The 19,557-nt window shown below is 37.6% G+C and overlaps 1 protein-coding gene across 5 annotated transcripts in view; it reads right to left on the bottom strand.

The window, feature by feature from the left end:
• LOC311606763 (sodium channel protein type 1 subunit alpha) overlaps nucleotides 1–19,557 on the bottom strand; it is a 151,974-nt gene that overhangs the window by 65,595 nt on the left and 66,822 nt on the right. For all 5 annotated transcript variants that reach the window (XM_084798173.1, XM_084798169.1, XM_084798172.1 and 2 more), the window contains one exon: nucleotides 15,539–15,851. In XM_084798173.1, coding sequence (XP_084654299.1) covers nucleotides 15,539–15,802 — 264 coding nt within the window. In that variant the 5' untranslated portion in view covers nucleotides 15,803–15,851. The remainder of the gene's footprint in view (nucleotides 1–15,538; nucleotides 15,852–19,557) is intronic.

Genomic DNA, 19,557 nt, shown 5'->3' on the forward strand with positions numbered 1-19,557 from the left:
GGGTAACACCTATATATCAAAAAATTAAGTAGTATGTCAGACACCTGAAATGCAACATGGACATAATTTAGGTGTAAAAGCTGACCCCTTAGTTTTTTTCTACACAAAGCTTTGGGCTGCATTGTGAAAAGAAAGCATATGTAGCTACATTGTGGCACTTAGCTGTGCATAGACAAGGGAATGCTCAGCCACCAACAGTAGCACAAATGAATCTGGAAGATTAATAGCCGGAAGCACAGATAGCCTAGCATTAACCAGTACAAATACAATGTAAAACACAAACCTGAACTATAACCAAAGATTTCAGATTGTGTAAGTACTACATGAAAAACAAAAGAAGAGTTGAAATGCATCTTAGTGTTGTTTTCTTTAACCCAACATGACTGAAATAGTGACATTTGGGGATAAAATAATATAAAAATCACTTAGCTATTTCATGTGAGTTTTTCACACTGTCTTTGGTCTTCTCTATCTGGCCTTACTGTGTTTTAGTTGCTAAGAGCCCCACTGGATGATACCTACTGTGCTGAACAGACTTGACCTGACCTTCAACCACTCATTGATAAACCAAATCATACTTGTCAGCAACCCTTGCCAAGCAGACATTATTTTCTGGTGCTAAAGAAAACACAATGTGGTTTGATAGAAAACTGATAAGCACCCCTTAACAATTAATGGTTTAATGCTCCAGAAAATTCAAGATAAGAGGACAGACTCTGGAATTGGATATATAACTCAATATAATTTACAATCTTAGCTCTGTTCTTTATACCTGTGAGATTCTGAATCCTACTTTTCTATGACTAAGTCACTTCATGAGAAGTGGAAACATATGCACATGGCTAAATCATAAGCTATGATTTCAAATCATGGCATCAGAACTGGATATGTGGTATTCTATAAAGTGAAAAGAAATCACCAAGATGATTCTGCAATGGCAGAGTGAATAATCACTAGTAATTCCCCATGTCTTAATGATTATATAGAATATATGAATTGGGCCCTTTTATTTGTGATAATCTAGTACCCTCTCTTACATCCGCATTTAAAGAAAGTGACTTGTTCCTGTGAGCACTGTCAAGGATAAAACTTGAATTTGCTAAGTCATGTACTTTCATTTTTGTTTTCTGAATGTATAGCCATTGGTGTAACCTCTACTTCAATCTACAGTTCATATTCCTTAAAGCACACACAGCTAAAATTTAAGTTCTAATTTTGTGTTTCATCAAGATGTTAACAGAAAGCTGTCACAGACAGAGATGAGTCCAGATGTACTCCGTTGGCCTTCTCTAAAAGTTAAGCTTCAGGCAAAGGCAAGATATAACATATGAAAGTGAACCAGAGGGCAAGAAAGGCTTTAAAGGTAGCACATCCAGATGTGGAGACTCTCGAGTAATGCTAGCTCACACAGCTGGGGCAGGAAAATTCTTGGGAGTTTGAAGAAAGACTGGGTGATGGAGTAAGACGCTGTCTCAAAAAAACCCAAGTAAGTCATGTATATTATAAACAGACTGAATTTATTCTTTGCCTGGAAGTTTAAATCACAGGCAATTTTCAATATATGCATCATTTGTGTTCTAAAACTGTACCTGAAAGTCAATTCCTTTGGAATTCAGATGCATTTTTCACATAAGAGAGTAAATAAATATGTGTCTTTTTCAAATTTCAGACTTTCCTCCCCAGGTGCTGAGATCAAAGCCAAGGCCCAGCCAGCAAGTGCTAATTAAGCATTCCTCCACTGAGTTATTCACTGGCCTTACTTAATTTCTAACGAAATATTATTAGGAACTAATGATAGTTGGAACTGTATAGCTATACAGAAGAAAACGCCATTCTGGAAATAGCGACAGAGCTTTTAGTTGGGCTTAGATGCACATCTCTACTCCCTGCCATACTGGTAGCCAGACTGGGAAACTGTGCCTTAACTCTGTCAGGGAGTAGGGGGCATAGAGTGAGAGTCATGCAATGTGTGAGCACAGAATGAGAGTCATGTAGCAAGAAGAGAGAAATGCTTTGAAGTTTGGGGTGTTTCAGATAGCAAGAGATTCCTATTAGTCCCCATCTCGGCAAACATTTCCCATTCTGGTCCAGTCCAGGGGTCTAAGTCTCCTTCCTTCTCTGAGAACCTTTAAATGGCCTCACTTCCTTCCTGCCCTTGTATGTGCTGTGGCTTCAGACAAAGATTGTCCTCCTTGTTGGCTCACGGGGAATGAGAAGTTGTCTCACAGCTTCTGTCACAGCATTTGCGTATCTGCAGCCCACTAAACCCAGCTCATCCAACACGCTTAGCACAACCCTTCTTCCAGTTATGGGTAAGGGCTTTACACCACGGATTGCAAGCCAAAATGACCAGAGACTGGAAAAGGAGAATGAAGACCCAAGAGTCAGGCACGCCACAGTTATAAACTTTCAAAAAAATAATACAAAAGTTAAGCCATACAGATAGCGTACATAAAAGTCACAGGTACCTATACTTTACAATTATTTTCACTTTAATTTTGGCCTTGCTTTTGTACAAGAACAGAGGCCTAGGTACCCAGGAAAGATCCTATTAAGTTACATGGTTTCTCAGGTTGGAAGAAAGAGCAGAACTTATGGAGAGAACTCTATGGAGTTATTTGCCTTGAAAATAAACGGGATACTCTATAAATCTCCTAAATGATCCCTTTAGCTAATGTCAGGGCCACCATATGATAGCAGACCCACTGTACTATGCTACCATGTTAGCTAACCTACTCCTCATAGGGCAGCCCAGCCACTCTGATATATTCTTTTATGTTTCTCTTTTTACTGGAACTTGTCTTCACAATTAAATTTAGATGTAATTTCCTTAAAGAGGTACATAATTTAAGTTCTGAGATGCGTAAAGATGTATATCATGCACTTAGGATCCAATAGACGGTGTTGTTGAATCATAATAGATCCTGATACTGAGTTTGAAAGATGTGCTTTTAAAAAGAGGGGGCTTTGGGAGACCCTGCTAACTTGCTGATTAGTTTTGAAATCTTGAGCAGACTATTTAACTTCTCTTTTTATTATTTTTAAATAGTGACCCAAACTATCTTGAAAGGACCTGTAGGGTACCAACGAGAATTTAAATCTGCTGATTAATAATATTTAGGGAGGTAGTCGGTGTTCATTTTTTACCTATCTAGAATCACTTCTCCAGAAATTTCTGTCTGCGTTATGGAGGAAATCTCTTGCCCCACTGCCTATCCATGTGGTGTGAATAGATGTGTCTCATCCTTTAGGAAACAATTCAGCATGTGACATGCACCTGGTCCAGTAGACCATCACATCCCCTTGTTCACAGAAGCAGACCACGCCAGCTAGTTAGAAAGAATTCTAGAGCTTTTGTCAGAGTTCAGAAAATGCGTGCACCTTTCTTGAGCTTATTCTGCTATACATGTTAACTTAGTGACTGATGGCTATTTTTGCCACCTCGTGGGTGAGCCCACCTACACATGAAGCCAGCACTGAGAAAAGCAGAGCCTGTGCTGTGGAAAGACTGTCCTGGTGGTGTCATTTTAGATACTGTGTCTTTTGTTATTCAAACCAGGTTTGGACGTAGGCATTATTATTATTGTTATTATTGTTATTGTGTAATTCAAGTGCTGATATCTGTACTCCACTCCTGTTTCTGGTTGCAAGCTTTGTTCTGAGAATTTACTGACTTAAATTTACTGTTCTGAGAGATTGCTGTGTAAACTCTGATCCCCAGTTGTCCCCCTGATATGGCAATAGAGCAGTTTACACCCAGTTGATGAGCAGGGGAAAGAATAGGCTTGGACTTTCTGCCAGCCAGGGGAGGAGGAGTTACAAGAAGAAGTGGGGGACTCAGCCACAGACAGAGGCCCAAGGAAGATCAGGAGGAAGGAGCTGGAGCTCAGGAAAGCTCCAAAGTGCAAGTATCACTGGAATGTTTGCTGAGAGTAAGACAAAAATAGCATAGAGGATGCAGAATAGACTTAAACTGCTCAAGATTGTGTTGTGAAACCTTGTATTATAAAAGAGTCTCAATTATTTGTGTGATAACCAGGTTAAGAAATAAGCTATGAGAAACAAACACTGTTTTATAAAAAAAAAAATAAGTTCAACAAATGGCATAACAATGAGGGGCAGAATTTACAGTAATCTTAGCAAGAACTTATGAACGAGAGAGAGAGAGAGAGAGAGAGAGAGAGAGAGAGAGAGAGAGCGCAGTTTCTTCTGTTTAAAAAGAGAAGAACCACAGTTTCTAAGGCAGGAGCTCACAGACTCCTGGTTAGACAGACCCTCCTGCAGAGCAGCACAGTCTCCAACAGGCAGCAGAAAATCAAAACGGATACATACAAACCCCAGAGAGGCAAAGCAAAAACAAAACAACAACAACAACAACAACAACAACAAAAACCAAAAAAACAAAAACAACTAAAACAAACAAACAAACAAACAAACAAACAAAAAAGCCAGACTTTTCTAGCTAAGGCAGGAAGCTAATTCCTTTTAAGAAAGGACTCTTGCTGGCCAGAAGAGCAAACACCTGTAGACCTAATTACTTCCCAGAGTGGGGGAGGGGTTAGAATCTCATGAGGGAGGCAGGGAAAAAAAAGCCTCTCCCTGGAAGCAGGAGCCAGAGACAGACTGGAAAAGTTCAAGTCTTTGAAATGGTGGGGTCTAAATGTGTAGCTGGGCCTAAAATAGTAAAGTCCTTTAGGATGAGATTTTGAGATTAAAGAAGTTTATTTTCTATATTGGAAATGGAGGAAGACACAGTGACACAGAGTTTCTGGTTTCCATTTGAGTTTGTTTATCTCAGCATACAAATAATTTTTTTCAATGATGATTGCAGTTTTGTGTATCCTCTTTGGAAGAGTTCAGAATAAGACAGACTTGGAGAAAGAACAGACTGGGAAGATAGATGCTAAATTAAAGGCTATAGGAGAAAGGTTGGAGGAATCCCTGAATCAAAACAGGGAACTTAGAAATCCAATCTGGAACTTAAAATCTGAAACTAGAGGTAGTTCTGGAGGAGGAGAATCCACAGAGGCTTGAAGAAATCTTAGAATGGCAGCTCACTGAGACGCTAGCCAGGAAGGTTTCTGCTCTAGGCCAACATGGTCGGACTGGATATTATGTGTTTATTGCCAGGGTTCAATAACTGGATGAAGGTGTATATGCTAAAGTAGAAGTGTAGATCCTGTTTAGTGTTGTCTTTGAACAAGGTCTTACAGCCCTTTGTATGCTCCATTTTGCAGAAATTTGAAAGCTAAAAACATATGCACCATGCCATAGGTTCATATTCAGAATTCTAGTGGGCTTTTGCCTTAAATTCTGGGAAACATGATTGTAAGGTACTACATTTGTTAGAGATAGTGACTGCCTTGCAAATTAGGGCTGATGGTGTTTCAGCATGTATATCCATTGGAATACATTTTTAGGCATTATGACATGAAACCTGCTATATATATATAACTTATAACTGCTTAGGTCATAGAATTATGAAAAAATCTATTTTCATAATTTTTAAAAGGTGGTCATAAAACAGATGGGGAATATAATACTTCAACCAGATAGGTTAAATAATGATTTATTAAATTTAAAATTTTTAAATGAGACAAGTAACACACCTGGTAAGATACACTGGATTTTTAGAAAGGACTGCTGAATTAGATCAGTTCATAAAGGTCCTACTTCCAAAAGGGAAAACAGGAAATGTGTTGTGTTGGGGAGGAGAATGTGCTGTTGTCTCAACAGGAAACAAAAGCTATATGTTCCATCCAAATTGATGGAAATAAGATTTGGCGGGGGGAGACCTGGAGATCTTGACTACAGACAGAAGAAAACAAGAAGACCAAATAGAATAAGCAACATAATTCCCTGATCCCTCTACATGGGAACCGCTCTGAGACTGACTGAGACACAAAAATGTCTCCAGCTGGCACTTCAGCTTTGCATGGCCAATAAATCTTTGGCTACAGAGTCCTCAGGACTTACCATGCCGTCCTTTTCAATGGCATAGATAAAATTGTGTTTTGCAGAGATTCATCTTTAACTGAACCGTGCTCAGTGCACAGATAATGCATATATTAATACAAAATGTATAATACCTTTAGAAAGTTTATATATTTTGCAGAGAAAGAAGGGCCAGACATAAAAAAACGATAAGTAGCTCAGGTGATTCTACCTCACAGATGGCCTCAATAACACTCCTCCAAAAATGTGCATGATACATGATAGATATTGATTATCATTCAGACTATTAGACTCACCAAGGTGGAAAGATGTTTTCTTCAAGGCTGGCAAATACAAACAGCCAAAATACTATGAATGGAACATTTATATAATTCTTTCTTGTTTTGTGGTTTTTTTCTTGATGTAGTTTATTTTATTTATGTGCAATAATATAAATGTATATGCAAAAAAGAAATATAATTAAAAACTGCAAAAAAATGTGCATCTGAGATAATTTTAAAATGACTAGCTAGATCATACAGCATCCCAGACAGTTGCAGTCAGAGCTTCAGTTAAGCTCTGAACTTTCTCAGCACGCAGAGATTAGAACACAAAAGTTACAACTAGCTTTCTCAAGACTGGATACTATCCCAGTTTTCTTGGGCCCCCCAAAAGAAAAATTATATCCTAAATCAGCAGGAAGCAATTTAAGAAAATTATGCCCCGTTCCCATGGGCAGCGGGAATGGTTTGGTGTTACTGTATGGGTGATAGATGTTTGTTATTGTTTAAAGGGGTTGGCTAAAGGGATGATAAGTAAAAGGGTAGATTATTGAACCTACTTTTAGACCAAAGAATATTAATAAACCAAAAAAATATTACATTGGTTTAGATCTTTGTAAGTTAATAGAGATTTAAGGTGATGTTTGGTTACAACATGCTAAGGCACTGTGCCTATGTAATTCTTAAAACTGCAATGTTATATTCTAATCCTTTTGAAGGCTGCCATTACCAACTGTCTAGAATAACTAAGAAACGCATGTTAGACAATTAAATTTGTGGTCATATTAGATACTGGTTTAGTTCATTACAAAAGTATGTTTCCTAGATCGACAGATTTAAAAAACCCTAAAAATAGCTCAGATAGGGTAAATAGATGGATGGTCTTTAAAAACCTCAAAGATCTACAGAATACGGCATTTAAACATTTTAATACCTTAAGGCTTTATTTTGACAATGAGACTGGTCTGCTCCTGGAAGTGTCCCTGTTCTACTTTAAAAAGCACCAAAGGCTTCATATGTGGCAAGATAGCCACTAGGTGGGTAAGAAAATGTCCTTGTGTCAATTACAGACAGAATATTGTCCAAATCAGACAAACTAGATGCGGGAATGTTGACATGTTTTGCAAGGACGATGTAGGCAAATCCTTTATAATTCCTGCTTCAGAGCAAAGTCTATCAAATATTCTAGGCCAGAAGGCTGAAGATGATGCTCCAACACTTCAGAAAAATTTGAGGGACTGTCCAGACAGCTAAATATCTCTGTCATTTCTATACTTTTGGAAGCAGCTTTCCTACATTTCCTATATATTTAGATAATATTTATTCCTTCTTAAGTCTCTAATGAGGTTGAAGACTAGATAGTAATAGTTTAACAGTTATGCTTAAATTGTTTAGGATAATGGAAATTGATAGTAAAATACATTATCCCAAAATTCCCAAATACACAACTGTTAAATCATACCTAATAATTTTCATAATTGTTGTATTACATATAGTTTGTTATTGTAATAAAAGGAGCTTTTTATTAGACTAAAAGGGGGAAATATAGGCATAAGGTTATTGTGTAGTTTAAATGCTGATTTGTGTACCCATCATGTCTGATTGTAAGCTTTGTTCTGAGAATTTACAGTCTAAATGTTGTGTCAACTCTGCTCCCCAACAGTTCCCCTGATATGTCCATAGAGCAGCTTACAGCCAATTGATGAGCAGGGTAGAGAATAAGGCTGGACTATCTGTCAGCCAGGGGAGGAGGAGTTAGAGGATAGAGCCAGGGCATTCAGCCACAGGTAGAGGTCCAAAGAAGATCAGGAGGAAGGAGCCGGAGCAAGTATCGCTGAGATGTTTGCTGGGAGTAAGACAAAAGTGCACAGAGTGTAAGAACAGAATTAAACTGCTTAACATTGTGTTGTAAAGCGTTGGATTATAAAAGAGTCTCAACTATTTGTGTGATAGCCATGTTAAGAAATAAGAGAAACAAACACTGTTTTATGAAAATAACTTCAACATTTGGCCCATTAAGTTTGTTTTTTTTTTTTTTCCTTTTTTCTTTTTGTCTCACCTTCAAAGTAGTTTAGCTGTTTTTTGGCTACTTTTATCTGAAGGGGATCTTAATTAATATGAGTGGAAGGAACTATATGTCCAAGGTAATTTAATTTCCCTAAGGCTTTTATGGAGGCAGAGGCTGAGGGTTTACAAATAAGGGGTTGAGGAATATGGAAGAAGGAATGGAAGAGTGGGAGAAAGACTCAGGAAGCTACTGCAATATGCGGGAGGTGACGGAGTATCCTGGTGACAGCTGTTCTAGAGACACTAATGCTGTAGGAAGGTGAATTTTAAGTCAGAGACTGTAGAGACAAAAATTTACAGAATCACAGGCCTTAAATACTATCTGCTTTTCCAATTTTTCTGAAAAAAATAAAATAAGATAAAAACCTTCCTCATCCTAACTGAAAAAAAAAATGCTACTTCAATCGCAGCCACTCTTGTGAAGATGACAGATCAGGCATAAATTTGAAACCTCTTATGTGAAGCTTCTCCTACAGCCCCCATAGAGCGATGGCATCATTTTAGGACTGTTGGTAGAGAGAATCATTCCTTTTTTTTCCAATCAGGAGACATTCAAGGACACGGTACAGCTTTTAAACGAACACATTTCAACAGTCCAAAATATAACAAGCTTCTATTTTTCACTACAGATCTAGAATATCTTTCTATTTCTAGTAAAATGCCACATTGTCAAAAGGATATTTCTTCCCATGGCACTAATGAGTCATCTGTAATTTTAAGAACATAAGAGGGGACACATTTTCTGAACAAAGAGTGGGTGAAGTTGAATGTATAGCCAGTTGGTACAGTAGCAATTCAAGTTATGAAACTGAGAAAAAAATCTCATAAGAAAAAAACTTTACTCACAAACGGAAATGTCCTTGTGACACAGACAAAGTAAGCAAACAAGTATTCAGCTTGGAGTCACATTTTGAAGGTCCTCAGATGACAGCAAGCATGAGATAGGAAATCTGTGACTGTATTCTTTGAAGTGCTACAATTTTAAACCATCGGAAGAACTTAAGACTGCTAATGCTTCCTTGCACCAGGGATGGCCACATCATGGTTGTTTCCATTTTTTTTTTCAATTCCTAACATAATATCACTGATCGGAGTTTAAATCACTTTAATAATTATGGTAGAACATTTGACTATTATATAATTTACAGATTGAGAACTGGGGCAAAGAGGATAAAAATATGTGGGCATATGTCACAAAACATAAACTATTGGCAGTGACATTTTTGTAAGCCTGATGGCATTGATTGTCTTTATAAAAAGAGCACAGAGAGATTTGGCTGCTAGCGGGCATTCACACAAGTTTCTGCACATAGGATGCAATTGTACTTTATCTTGAGACAGCATAAAGAATGCATTCTGTAATAATTTCATGGTAAATGTTGTTGTCCAATGTTTGTCCTTCCCAAAACTCATAGATATAATATGCAATGCAAGTGGGACATTTAAAAGGTCGTTGGTCAATGAGGTCTTCCCCTTCAAGAATTGGTGTCCTTCCATTATCAGATCAGGCCCTCCTTGTTCTCCCTTGCTTATAGCTTTCTACCACATGATGGTTCAGCGAGTTCCTCGATTTTGGACTCCCTGGTCTCCATTAGAGGAAGCCAACATATTTCTGTTCTTTGCAATTATAAATGTTGGATGTAATATCACAGCCGACCACAGGGTCTTAGAGAGTTGGTCTTTTTGTTGAGAGCTGGCTTTTAAAAATCATTCTACATTTTACTGTGAAAGAGACATGATGATTTATATAAATTTTATGTATTAATTATATCTGAGTACAATGTAAGAGAATTCATTAATGCTTACCAGTTGAAGACTCACATTCAAAGTATCTTCAGTGATGGAAAATCTCACTTTTAAGATATTTGATCAGTAGATCCTTTGCTGTTCCAATTAATTCATTCTCTCCCTCCTTCCCTCCTTTCCTCCCTCCCTCCTTTATACTCTCTTCTCTCTCTCTCTCTCTTCACATATACATATATATATACATACACACATCTATTCCCTCTATATACAAACATATATTGTGTGATTGTGTGTTTGTATTGTATTGCTTTAATGAAGACTGCTTTGATGTTTACAGATATGAATCACTAATATAAACTAAATGACCATATATTAGAAATATTATTTTAAAAGATTGAGGTTTGGCTAAGGAACTGTAACATAAATCAGAGAAAACTTAATGTTTATGAATATTGCGCAATAATGAAACAATCTATTTATGAAAGAAAAATTAAGACCAGTAGAACAATACACAGACAACTTAACAGAAAAGTTATAAAACTTTCTGGGAAAGAAAGAAATAGGAATGCAGCTTGGCCATCTGCTCTAATGTACTCCATGCTGGACATGCTGACACAATGAAGCAGGAGAAGTGTGAGTTCAAGGCCAGCATGGGCTACATAGGGAATTGCTGTCTTAAAAAAACTGAGCAAATGAAGCACATGGCAAGTTTGTTTTACAGAGCTTTGCTGTGCAAATGTTTCTCTCTGTTCTGCTGTCTACTGGCTCACACTTGGAGATCTGCTTGGTGGGGCATAAAGTGAAAGTGAAGGACGAAACTCCCTCCTGATAACAATATTCTCTTATCAGGTTGTTCTGCTTCCACAATGTGATTTGTTCCAAAATGTCAGAATGTTTTCTTCTTCTTCACACAATGTGCATTTGAAGATAAGGGCAGCTGATGCCAAAGGCAGGCGCAGAGGGGGACCAGACAAGGCTGATCTGGCTGCCAAACCTTTCCATTAGAGCTGCACTTGCATCTTGAGCTTCTTGTAAAAGCTTTAAGTATTAGTCACAGACTTGTGTGACTTTGTTTTCAATTTTACTTTATTTCATTTTTTTAAAATTTAAAGTTCAACATAAGCCAGTCAGAGACCATTTATGCGCAGAACTTGTCCTCAGGACAGTATCTTTCATTGATATGAAAGTGCTTTGTTTTTGAAAACATGTATATATATATATATATATATATATATATATATATATATATATATATTTTTTTTTTTTTTTTTAGGACACTGTGTCTCTATGTAGCTTTGGATAGCCTAGAACTTGCAATGTAGACCAGGCTGGCCTTGAACTTATAGAGATACTTTCTTTTTTTTTAAAATTTATTTATTATATATAGTATTCTGCCTCCTTGTCACCAGATCTCATTATAGATGGTTGTGAGCCACCATGTGGTTGCTGGGAATTTAACTCAGGACCTCTAGAGAAGCAGACAGTGCTCTTAACCGCTGAGCCATCTCTCCAGGCCTAGAGATACTTTCTTATTTCTTTTCTTTTTTTTTTTCTTGCCTCTGCCTCCCAAATACCGGGAAAGGTGTGTACAACCAAGCTTGATAGTCTGAAAGTTCTTTAACTTAAAAGAAAAAAAATGGATTTGATAGTCTGCATGGTGGTTTGAATAAAAATGGCTCCCATGGTCCCTGAATAATTAAATGCTTAGTCATCAGGGGAGTGACAGTAGTTGAGAAGATTTGGATGTGGCTTGGAGTAGGTGTGGCCTTGTTGGAGGAAAGAATCACTGGGGGAAGGCTTTGAGGTTTCCAAAGTCCAAGCCAGGCCCAATGATTCTTCCTGCTGCCAGTAGATCCAAATGTAGAACTCTCAGCTACTTCACAAGCATCACGTTTACCTTATGCTTCCTGCCATGATGATAATGGACTAAACCTCTGAATGTTAGCAAGCCCCCAATAAGTGCTTTCTTCCACAAGCATTGCCACGATCATGGTGTCTCTTTACAGTAATGCAACACTAAGACAGTCTAGTTACCACATGATGGATTTCTATGCTTTTCAGCATGCTTCAATTTGGTCTTTCTCAAACTGTTCATTTCTAGATCTATAAGTAAGGACACAGTATAGGTCCTGGGATGCTAGATTTCAAACTTGTGTTTTGATAGGGCCCCCTCTGAATAGTTTTATTATTAATAAAGAATGGTTATTTATTTATATTTTTGTAAACAAACAAATAAATAAATTTGATGTGGTGGATTTTACATATGAATTGGAGGCTCCATGTTTGAGGAAGTAAACACTGGATGAGGAAAAGGCTTTCCAACATTTATCACAGGAGCCTCTGAAACACTACATGTCTCTAGGAACTATAAATAAATGAACACAACTTATGGGATGGACCAGTTTCAGTGTAGAACATATCTGAATCTTTATTTCATAATTTCCTCATATTTACTTTTCATAAATAACAATTATGGGATGAGTACTTTCTTGTTGTGGCTAGTTTTATGTCACCTTGACATAAGTTAGTTACTTTGGAAAAGGGAACCTCAATTGGGAAAATACTCTTTTTACACTGTCCTTTAGGCTAGCTTGTAGTACATTTTCTTGATTGATAATTGATATGGGCCTAGCCTTTTGTGGTGCTACCCCTGGCATAGTGGTCCTAGGTGCCATAAAAAATAATCAGGCAGAGCAAGCCAGTAAGCACATTCTCCCTTGGCCTCTGCTTCAGTTTGTGATTCCAGGTTCCTGCATTGATTTTTTTGCCCCAACTTCCTTCATGATGGACTGTGATGTGGAACTGTAAGCTGAAAGAAATCCTCCCCACACTCAAGTTGTCTTGGGTCATGGTGTTTTGTCACAGCAATAGAAACTCTAACTAAGATATCTCTCTCATCCAAAATTGTCATACTTGGCAGCTTATGACCTGACAGGAACTGGACTAACAGTAAATTGTCTTTAAATTTTTTTGAGTATTTTAGGGTTTATGGTCAATGAAAGATTTTACTTGACTAACTAACTGTGATTCTTGTTTCCTAGATATCCACTGAGAAATCCGAAATACATTGTGTGGTCAGAATTAACTACAGTCAGAAATATAAAGACAATAATTTTTTAATATCATTTGTACCTTTTTAGAGGGAATGATTGTTGAAATCAGGGTGATAATAAAAGTTTATGTACCTCATATAAATTATTCCTTTAAAGAATGAATTTAAAAATTGCACACATTCATATAATAGTTTTATATATATATATATATATCCTTCAGCTTATCATTTTTGTTAGTTCTCAGCAATTTTAACACATTCCTAACAAAAGATCAAATAATTTTAAAAACTGTAATTTTTGGTGAAAGACAACATTGCTTGAATGAAGAGGCAGCCTATAGAATGGGAAAAGAATCCTTATTGGCTATGCTTCAGATAAAGGGTTAATATTCAGAAAATATAAAGAACTCAAAAAAAATGGAAGGAAGATGGCAAACAGACCAATTTAAAAAATAAGGCATGATACTAAATAGAGTTCTCAAATGAGAAAACATATGTTGCTTAGAAACACTTAAAAATGTTCAACATCTTAAGGGAAATGGAAATGAAGGCTTCCTTGAGGTTTTACACTCCAGTCACAATGGCTAAGGAAAAGCAAACAAAAATAAAGGAGCACAAATGCTGGAATGGGGTGTTGGGAAAGGGAAACAATTATTTATTGCGGGTAAGAATGCAAACTGGTGTAGCCAGAGTAGAAATCAGTATAGTGGTTCCTCAAAAAGCTAGAAATCATCACTACTGGCTAGTTATCATAGAGCCAAAGTACTGTGCATTCCATCAGAGAAGAAGAATTCATCAAAACTCATCAATCTTGCTGAGCTGTGGCCCGTGAGAGCTAGTGATTTTACAGGATATGACTATTGGTGCTGTAGTGGCACAAGCAACCCAGGAGTAACCAACCACTTTCTGATTGCATTTAATTGCTAAGTCACAAGATCATACCCATACATACCTCGCTATGTCATAAGCCCTAGGGGAGAGCAGTAATTATGTCGTAAGCCCTAGGGGAGAGCCTACTGCTGTTATTCTGCTAAACTGATACAGTATTAACCCTCTCCCAATGGCTTATCATTGTACCCATAGACAATACATTGATCAGTACTTATCAGAAAAGCTTCTATTTGCAGTAGATGGTGATTTACACAGGGACCTAAAACTGTCCAAGGTTCGGGAAAATAAAATATTGGAGGATCCACACGCTAAAGGTAACATATATACCAACCCCGCCACCCCATTAGTGCCCAGGCAGGTTGCTATGAAAACAGCCAAGGGCTGTGAAAACCTAGAAAAGTGCCATGGCAAGACACCATAGAGCAGTTTCACAGATTAACTCACTGCTGTTGTGACATCATGGACAAAAACCTGTGCAAGTGAAAGGCAGAACCAAACCCCCAACTTTGAGACGGGAACTATTGGCAATTGTTAATGACTAAGAGAGGAAGAGCGGGTCTTTCAAGATGGCTAACCGTACTTCAAAGAAAGACCACACAACCAAGAATATTTGAGTAGCATACATTGGTCTTGAAAGGTTAAAAAAAAAAAAAAAGAACACAAATTTTATGGGTAGGAAGTGGGGGGTGGGTCTGGGAAGTGTTGGGGGAGGGGATGAAGATGATCATAACTCTCAACGAACTAATAAAAGCTTTAAAATAAGAGTATATATGTTTGGTGATTACTAAAAAGGCGTTGCTGATTAGAATAAACACAGCTATATAGATTTAAGGTCGATGAATAAAGTAGAACGTATTATACAGTCTGTTTTAAGAACTGGCAAGTGCAATCAGCTGCGTAGTGACTTTCAAAGGTTCAAACCAGTGTGAAACTGTACCTGTGCTGCTAACAGAGTCTTTGCAGATAAAACACAGCTAAGACGACGCCCATATGTTTTGATGAGTACTGATGTTGTTTGGTTGCAAAATGCCCCCTACAGTCTTATATCTATAAACTGTGAGCCAAAAAAATTTTTCCCTAATAACAAGCAACAAAACAACAACAACAAAATATCCTTGTATATTGTATAACTGTATCCCATGTGGAAACAATTTCTTCAGGAAGTTGATTTATTATTTATAATATGACAAGGAAATTGAAATGTTTTGTGTTGTAAAACTTTCTTCCATGAGAAATTTACACAGTATATTTTGAGGTCTTTTGTAACTCAGGGTGACTTCAAGATTTCAAGGTACGCAAAGTACGTAAAATGGCTTAGTACGTGTATTTGTTGAGTTATCTGCCTACAAAAACTTATATTTAGATTTTTGTCATGGGGCACTTGGGGCAGCTCCATATGGTATAATATAATTTATTTACCTCTCATGAATATGCATTAACACCCACAACATGTTCTTATTTCTAAAGCAGAAGGACGGTTACGGCTGTGCTAATTTAGTGTGTGATGTTTCCATAACAGTCCAATGTATGCAGTTAGTGGCAAAATACACCTGATAAAGACACTTACTTTCTTATTGATATAGTAGGGGTCCAGGTCCTCCAGCGGCTCTGACACCATCTCTGGAGGAATGTCTCCATAGATAAATGGAAGGTTCTTCCCAGCTTCCAAGTCACTGTTTGGCTTTGGGCCATTTTCATCATCATCTTTTTTGTCTGGCTTGGGATTCTTAGCCTTTTCTTCTGCAATGCGTCTTTCAATAGCTGCAAGGGATTCTCTGGTGAAGAAGTTGAAGCTGTCAGGTCCTGGTGGTACAAGCACTGTTTGCTCCATCTTGTCATCCTGCACATTTTAATTACCATTTACTCTTCATGTGAGATTCCTAAGGAAGGAGGAACCAAAACCATTGAGAACATTAAAAGTTTGTTAATATTATAAATGTTTACCTAGAAATATGAACCAGAATATGTCATTTTTATCTCCTCTAAAATTGAAGTGGAAAAAAAAATAAAACTTTTAAACAAATGCATTCTCTATGTAGAATTTTACCAATAGAGGCTTTAGTAATAGAGGCACTGGGTTGTGAGTTTAAAAGTTGGTTCAATCCTGCTATATGTACATTATGATAATTGTCTCCAGTTTACAGTTGAACACTTAACCCTGAGATCTACCTGTATGGTAAAGACTATGCCCGCAGAGACATAGGATGATAGATCAATCAATTCAAAGTCTAAGGAAACCATGGTACATCTATACAATGGAATCCTACTCAGCTGTCAAAAACAAGGACATCATGAAATGTTCAGGCAAATGGATGGAGCTGGAAAAGATCATCTTGAGTGAAGTAACCCAGACCCAGAAGGACACACATGGTATATACTTACTTATAAGTGAACATTAGCCATATAATACAGGATAACCATTTTGCAATCCACATACCCTAAGAACGTAAGTAACAAGGAGGACCCTAGGGAAGATGCTTATTTGTCTTTCAGAAGGGCAGATAGAATAGACACTGGAAACTGTTAAAAAGATGGAATAGGGCCAGAGCCTACTGTAGAGGTCCTCTGAAAGACTCCACCCAGCAGGTGATTGAAGAAGAAGCTGAGTCTCACAGCCAAACTTTCAGCAGAGGGCAGAGAGTCTTGTGGAAGAGTTGAGAAATAGGAGGACCCGCAGGAGACAGGAGCGCCACAAGACAACCAGTAGAGCCAACAAATCTGGGCTCATCAGGGGGCTGTGGAGAGTGATGCAACATACAAGGACCATCCATAGAGAGAACGTATGCCCCTCGCTAAGATGTAGCTGATACGCATGCATCTCAGTCTCTAGAGGGGTCTCCTAGTAAGGAGAGCAGGGACTGCCCCTTCCCTTCCATGGCCTCTGTTGCCACTTTCCCCTGAAGAGGTTCCTTACCAGGCCTCAGAGGAAGAGGATATAGGCAGTCCTGATGAGACTTAATAGACTAGGGGCATGCACAAGGAAGAAGAGGGAGGGAGGAGCCGGGAGGAGACGAGGAAGGAGAATATGACAGGGAAAGAAAGTGAAAAACTTTTAGAAATAAATTTAATTTTTAAAAAGTATTGCCTCAAAAGGTGCTCGTCTCCAAGAAGATTTAAAATGCAGTCTTTGAGGCACAACAAGTGAGGACAAAGTAGTTAGAGTTCGCTGCAGTCGTTCAGAGTCACATAATCTGATAGTCATTACTGTCCTCCTTGTGAGCTATGACCTGAGAACTGCATTGGCCTTAGTAGAGTCTCTTAGATAATGACAGTCCATGGTGGGATGAATGCCATTGATATGGCTGGGATGAAAATAAACTAAACTAAAAAGAAAGTTATAGGCACAGGAGATGGCAGAATGCCCCCAGTACAAGAGACAGTGAGCTTTACTTCACTGAAGCAATTCTGATACATTGCAGAGTTTACAGTCCTGCAGTGCTACGTGTATTATGAGGTCCTTGGCGAAATGCAACTCCATATCTCCGAGGCAGAGCTCAAGGCCAAATCCCAGATGCACGGTTTTAAGGTATGTTTAATAAGAGCTCAGATTTCACACATATGGCTGTGCCAAAACTTCCCAGAGCCAAAGCTCTGCCTAGTGCAGATTTTATTTGGATAGTACATTAGCTCATTAAAAAACAGCCGGCTCTTATGCAATTAGTTGCAGCTTTGCTGCCTAGGTCTGTAATAGAAATCGACAGTAAAAGTCATTTGTCAGGCTTTTTTCATAGACCTCAGAGTTCATAGGAACAAACAGGAACCCATTTCTGCTAGGTCTGTGACTAATATATATATATATACACACACACACACACACACACACACACACACACACACACACACACACACACACACTCAGTGGGTGAACAGGGAGAAGACAGGGTTTAGATGAGTATTTATCCTTCACAATCAATTAAGTGAACTTTTCAGAGGTTCTTAAGTCTACTTGCAATGAGCTGAGGGCCTGAAGAATAGAATGTTTTCCGCAATTCCCTCAGAAGGTGCCTGAAAATGCTGGCATTTATTTATTTTTGAAATAAAAGTTTAAGTATAACCAAAACAAAGGACAGAGTAGTAGAGTCCCCTGCAGTCAGTCAGAGTCACATAATCTGACAGTCACTGCTGTCCCACTTGTGAGCGGATGGAGCAATGACCTGAGAACTGCATGAGAAAATGATTTTCTCATTAAGGAAGAATTCTAACATACTTATTTATGCACACGGTTTTTATTTTAACTGGTTAATAGGAAACAATGCATGCAAATGATATAAGTTCATGTAACAGAAAATGCAATATGAAGTCTCCCTCCCACCACAGTCCTCCTACTCAGCATTAGCTACTATTATCTGTCTCCTGCATATTTTCCCAGGTAGGGGATACATATATGCTATAGGAGCATATGCATTTTCACATATATCCCATTTAAGCTATATATACAAATAGTACAACTAAATTGTTTGATGCTTTGAATTTTATTAAAAACATATTAGAATACACTCCCATTTCAGTTTCATGTATTTTATGTTATTTTTTCTAGTTTATAACAATATTGTGTGTAACTTTTAATGCTGAGTTGTGCTTTATACTCCTTCCTCTTTATTCCCACTCCATCTCTGTGCCCCGCCCATGTTTACCTTTCTGTCCAGTCTTCCTCCTTCTAGTTTCACATATCATGTGTGCTATGGCCCTTCTCCATCTCTTAAAGTTTCTCTCTCTTCTCTCACTGGACCCTTTCTAGTTTACTTGCCTCTATACATACTTATCACCACCTATGTCATATATTAACAGCTAAAAGTTGGGATGCACATATGAAAAAGAACTTGCTACATATGCAGTTCTGAGGCTGTTATTTCTTTCAACATAGTACTTTCTAGTGCCTTCCATTTTCATCCAGATTTTGTCATTTTATTTTCTTTACAGTTGAATAAAATGCTATTGTGTGTATGAATTATCCTTTCTTTATCCATTCATCTATTGATAGTCATTTAAGCTGGTCTTGTTTTCTTTCCCTACTATTATTAAAAAACCACAACAAACATGGATGAGAAGCCCTTAAGGCAGAATATGGAGTCCTTTGACTATATACTTAGGAGTGAGATGGCTAGGTAATATTGAATTTCAATATTTAATTTTTAAAGAAAACCGTCTTTATGAATTTGATAATTCCTTTTAACAGCATCCTAGTTTTTATTATATATCAACATATAATATAGTATATAACATATATTATAGAACTTGTATGATATTTGTTACAATAGATATGTACATTATGTAAATATTTTAAAATATATTAATCATAGCTATATATATGATAGTAGAGATTAAAAACAAGATGAATGCCTGTATGTATATGATTGTATTTACTCACATGCATACATATCTATTATACTAATTTTTTTTTCAAGACAGGGTTTCTCTATATAGCCTTGACTGTCCTGGACTCGCTTTGTAGAGCAGGTTGGCCTCGAACTCATAGAGATCTGTCTGTCTTTGCCTCCCTAGTGCCTAGGGATTAAAGGCGTGCACCATCACCACCCAGCTATTGTACTAATTTCTAATAGTTGACATGTCTGTTTAAATAATATA

Source organism: Acomys minous (assembly GCF_964271855.1).
Source record: "Acomys minous genome assembly, chromosome: 10".
Taxonomy (NCBI): domain Eukaryota; kingdom Metazoa; phylum Chordata; class Mammalia; order Rodentia; family Muridae; genus Acomys; species Acomys minous.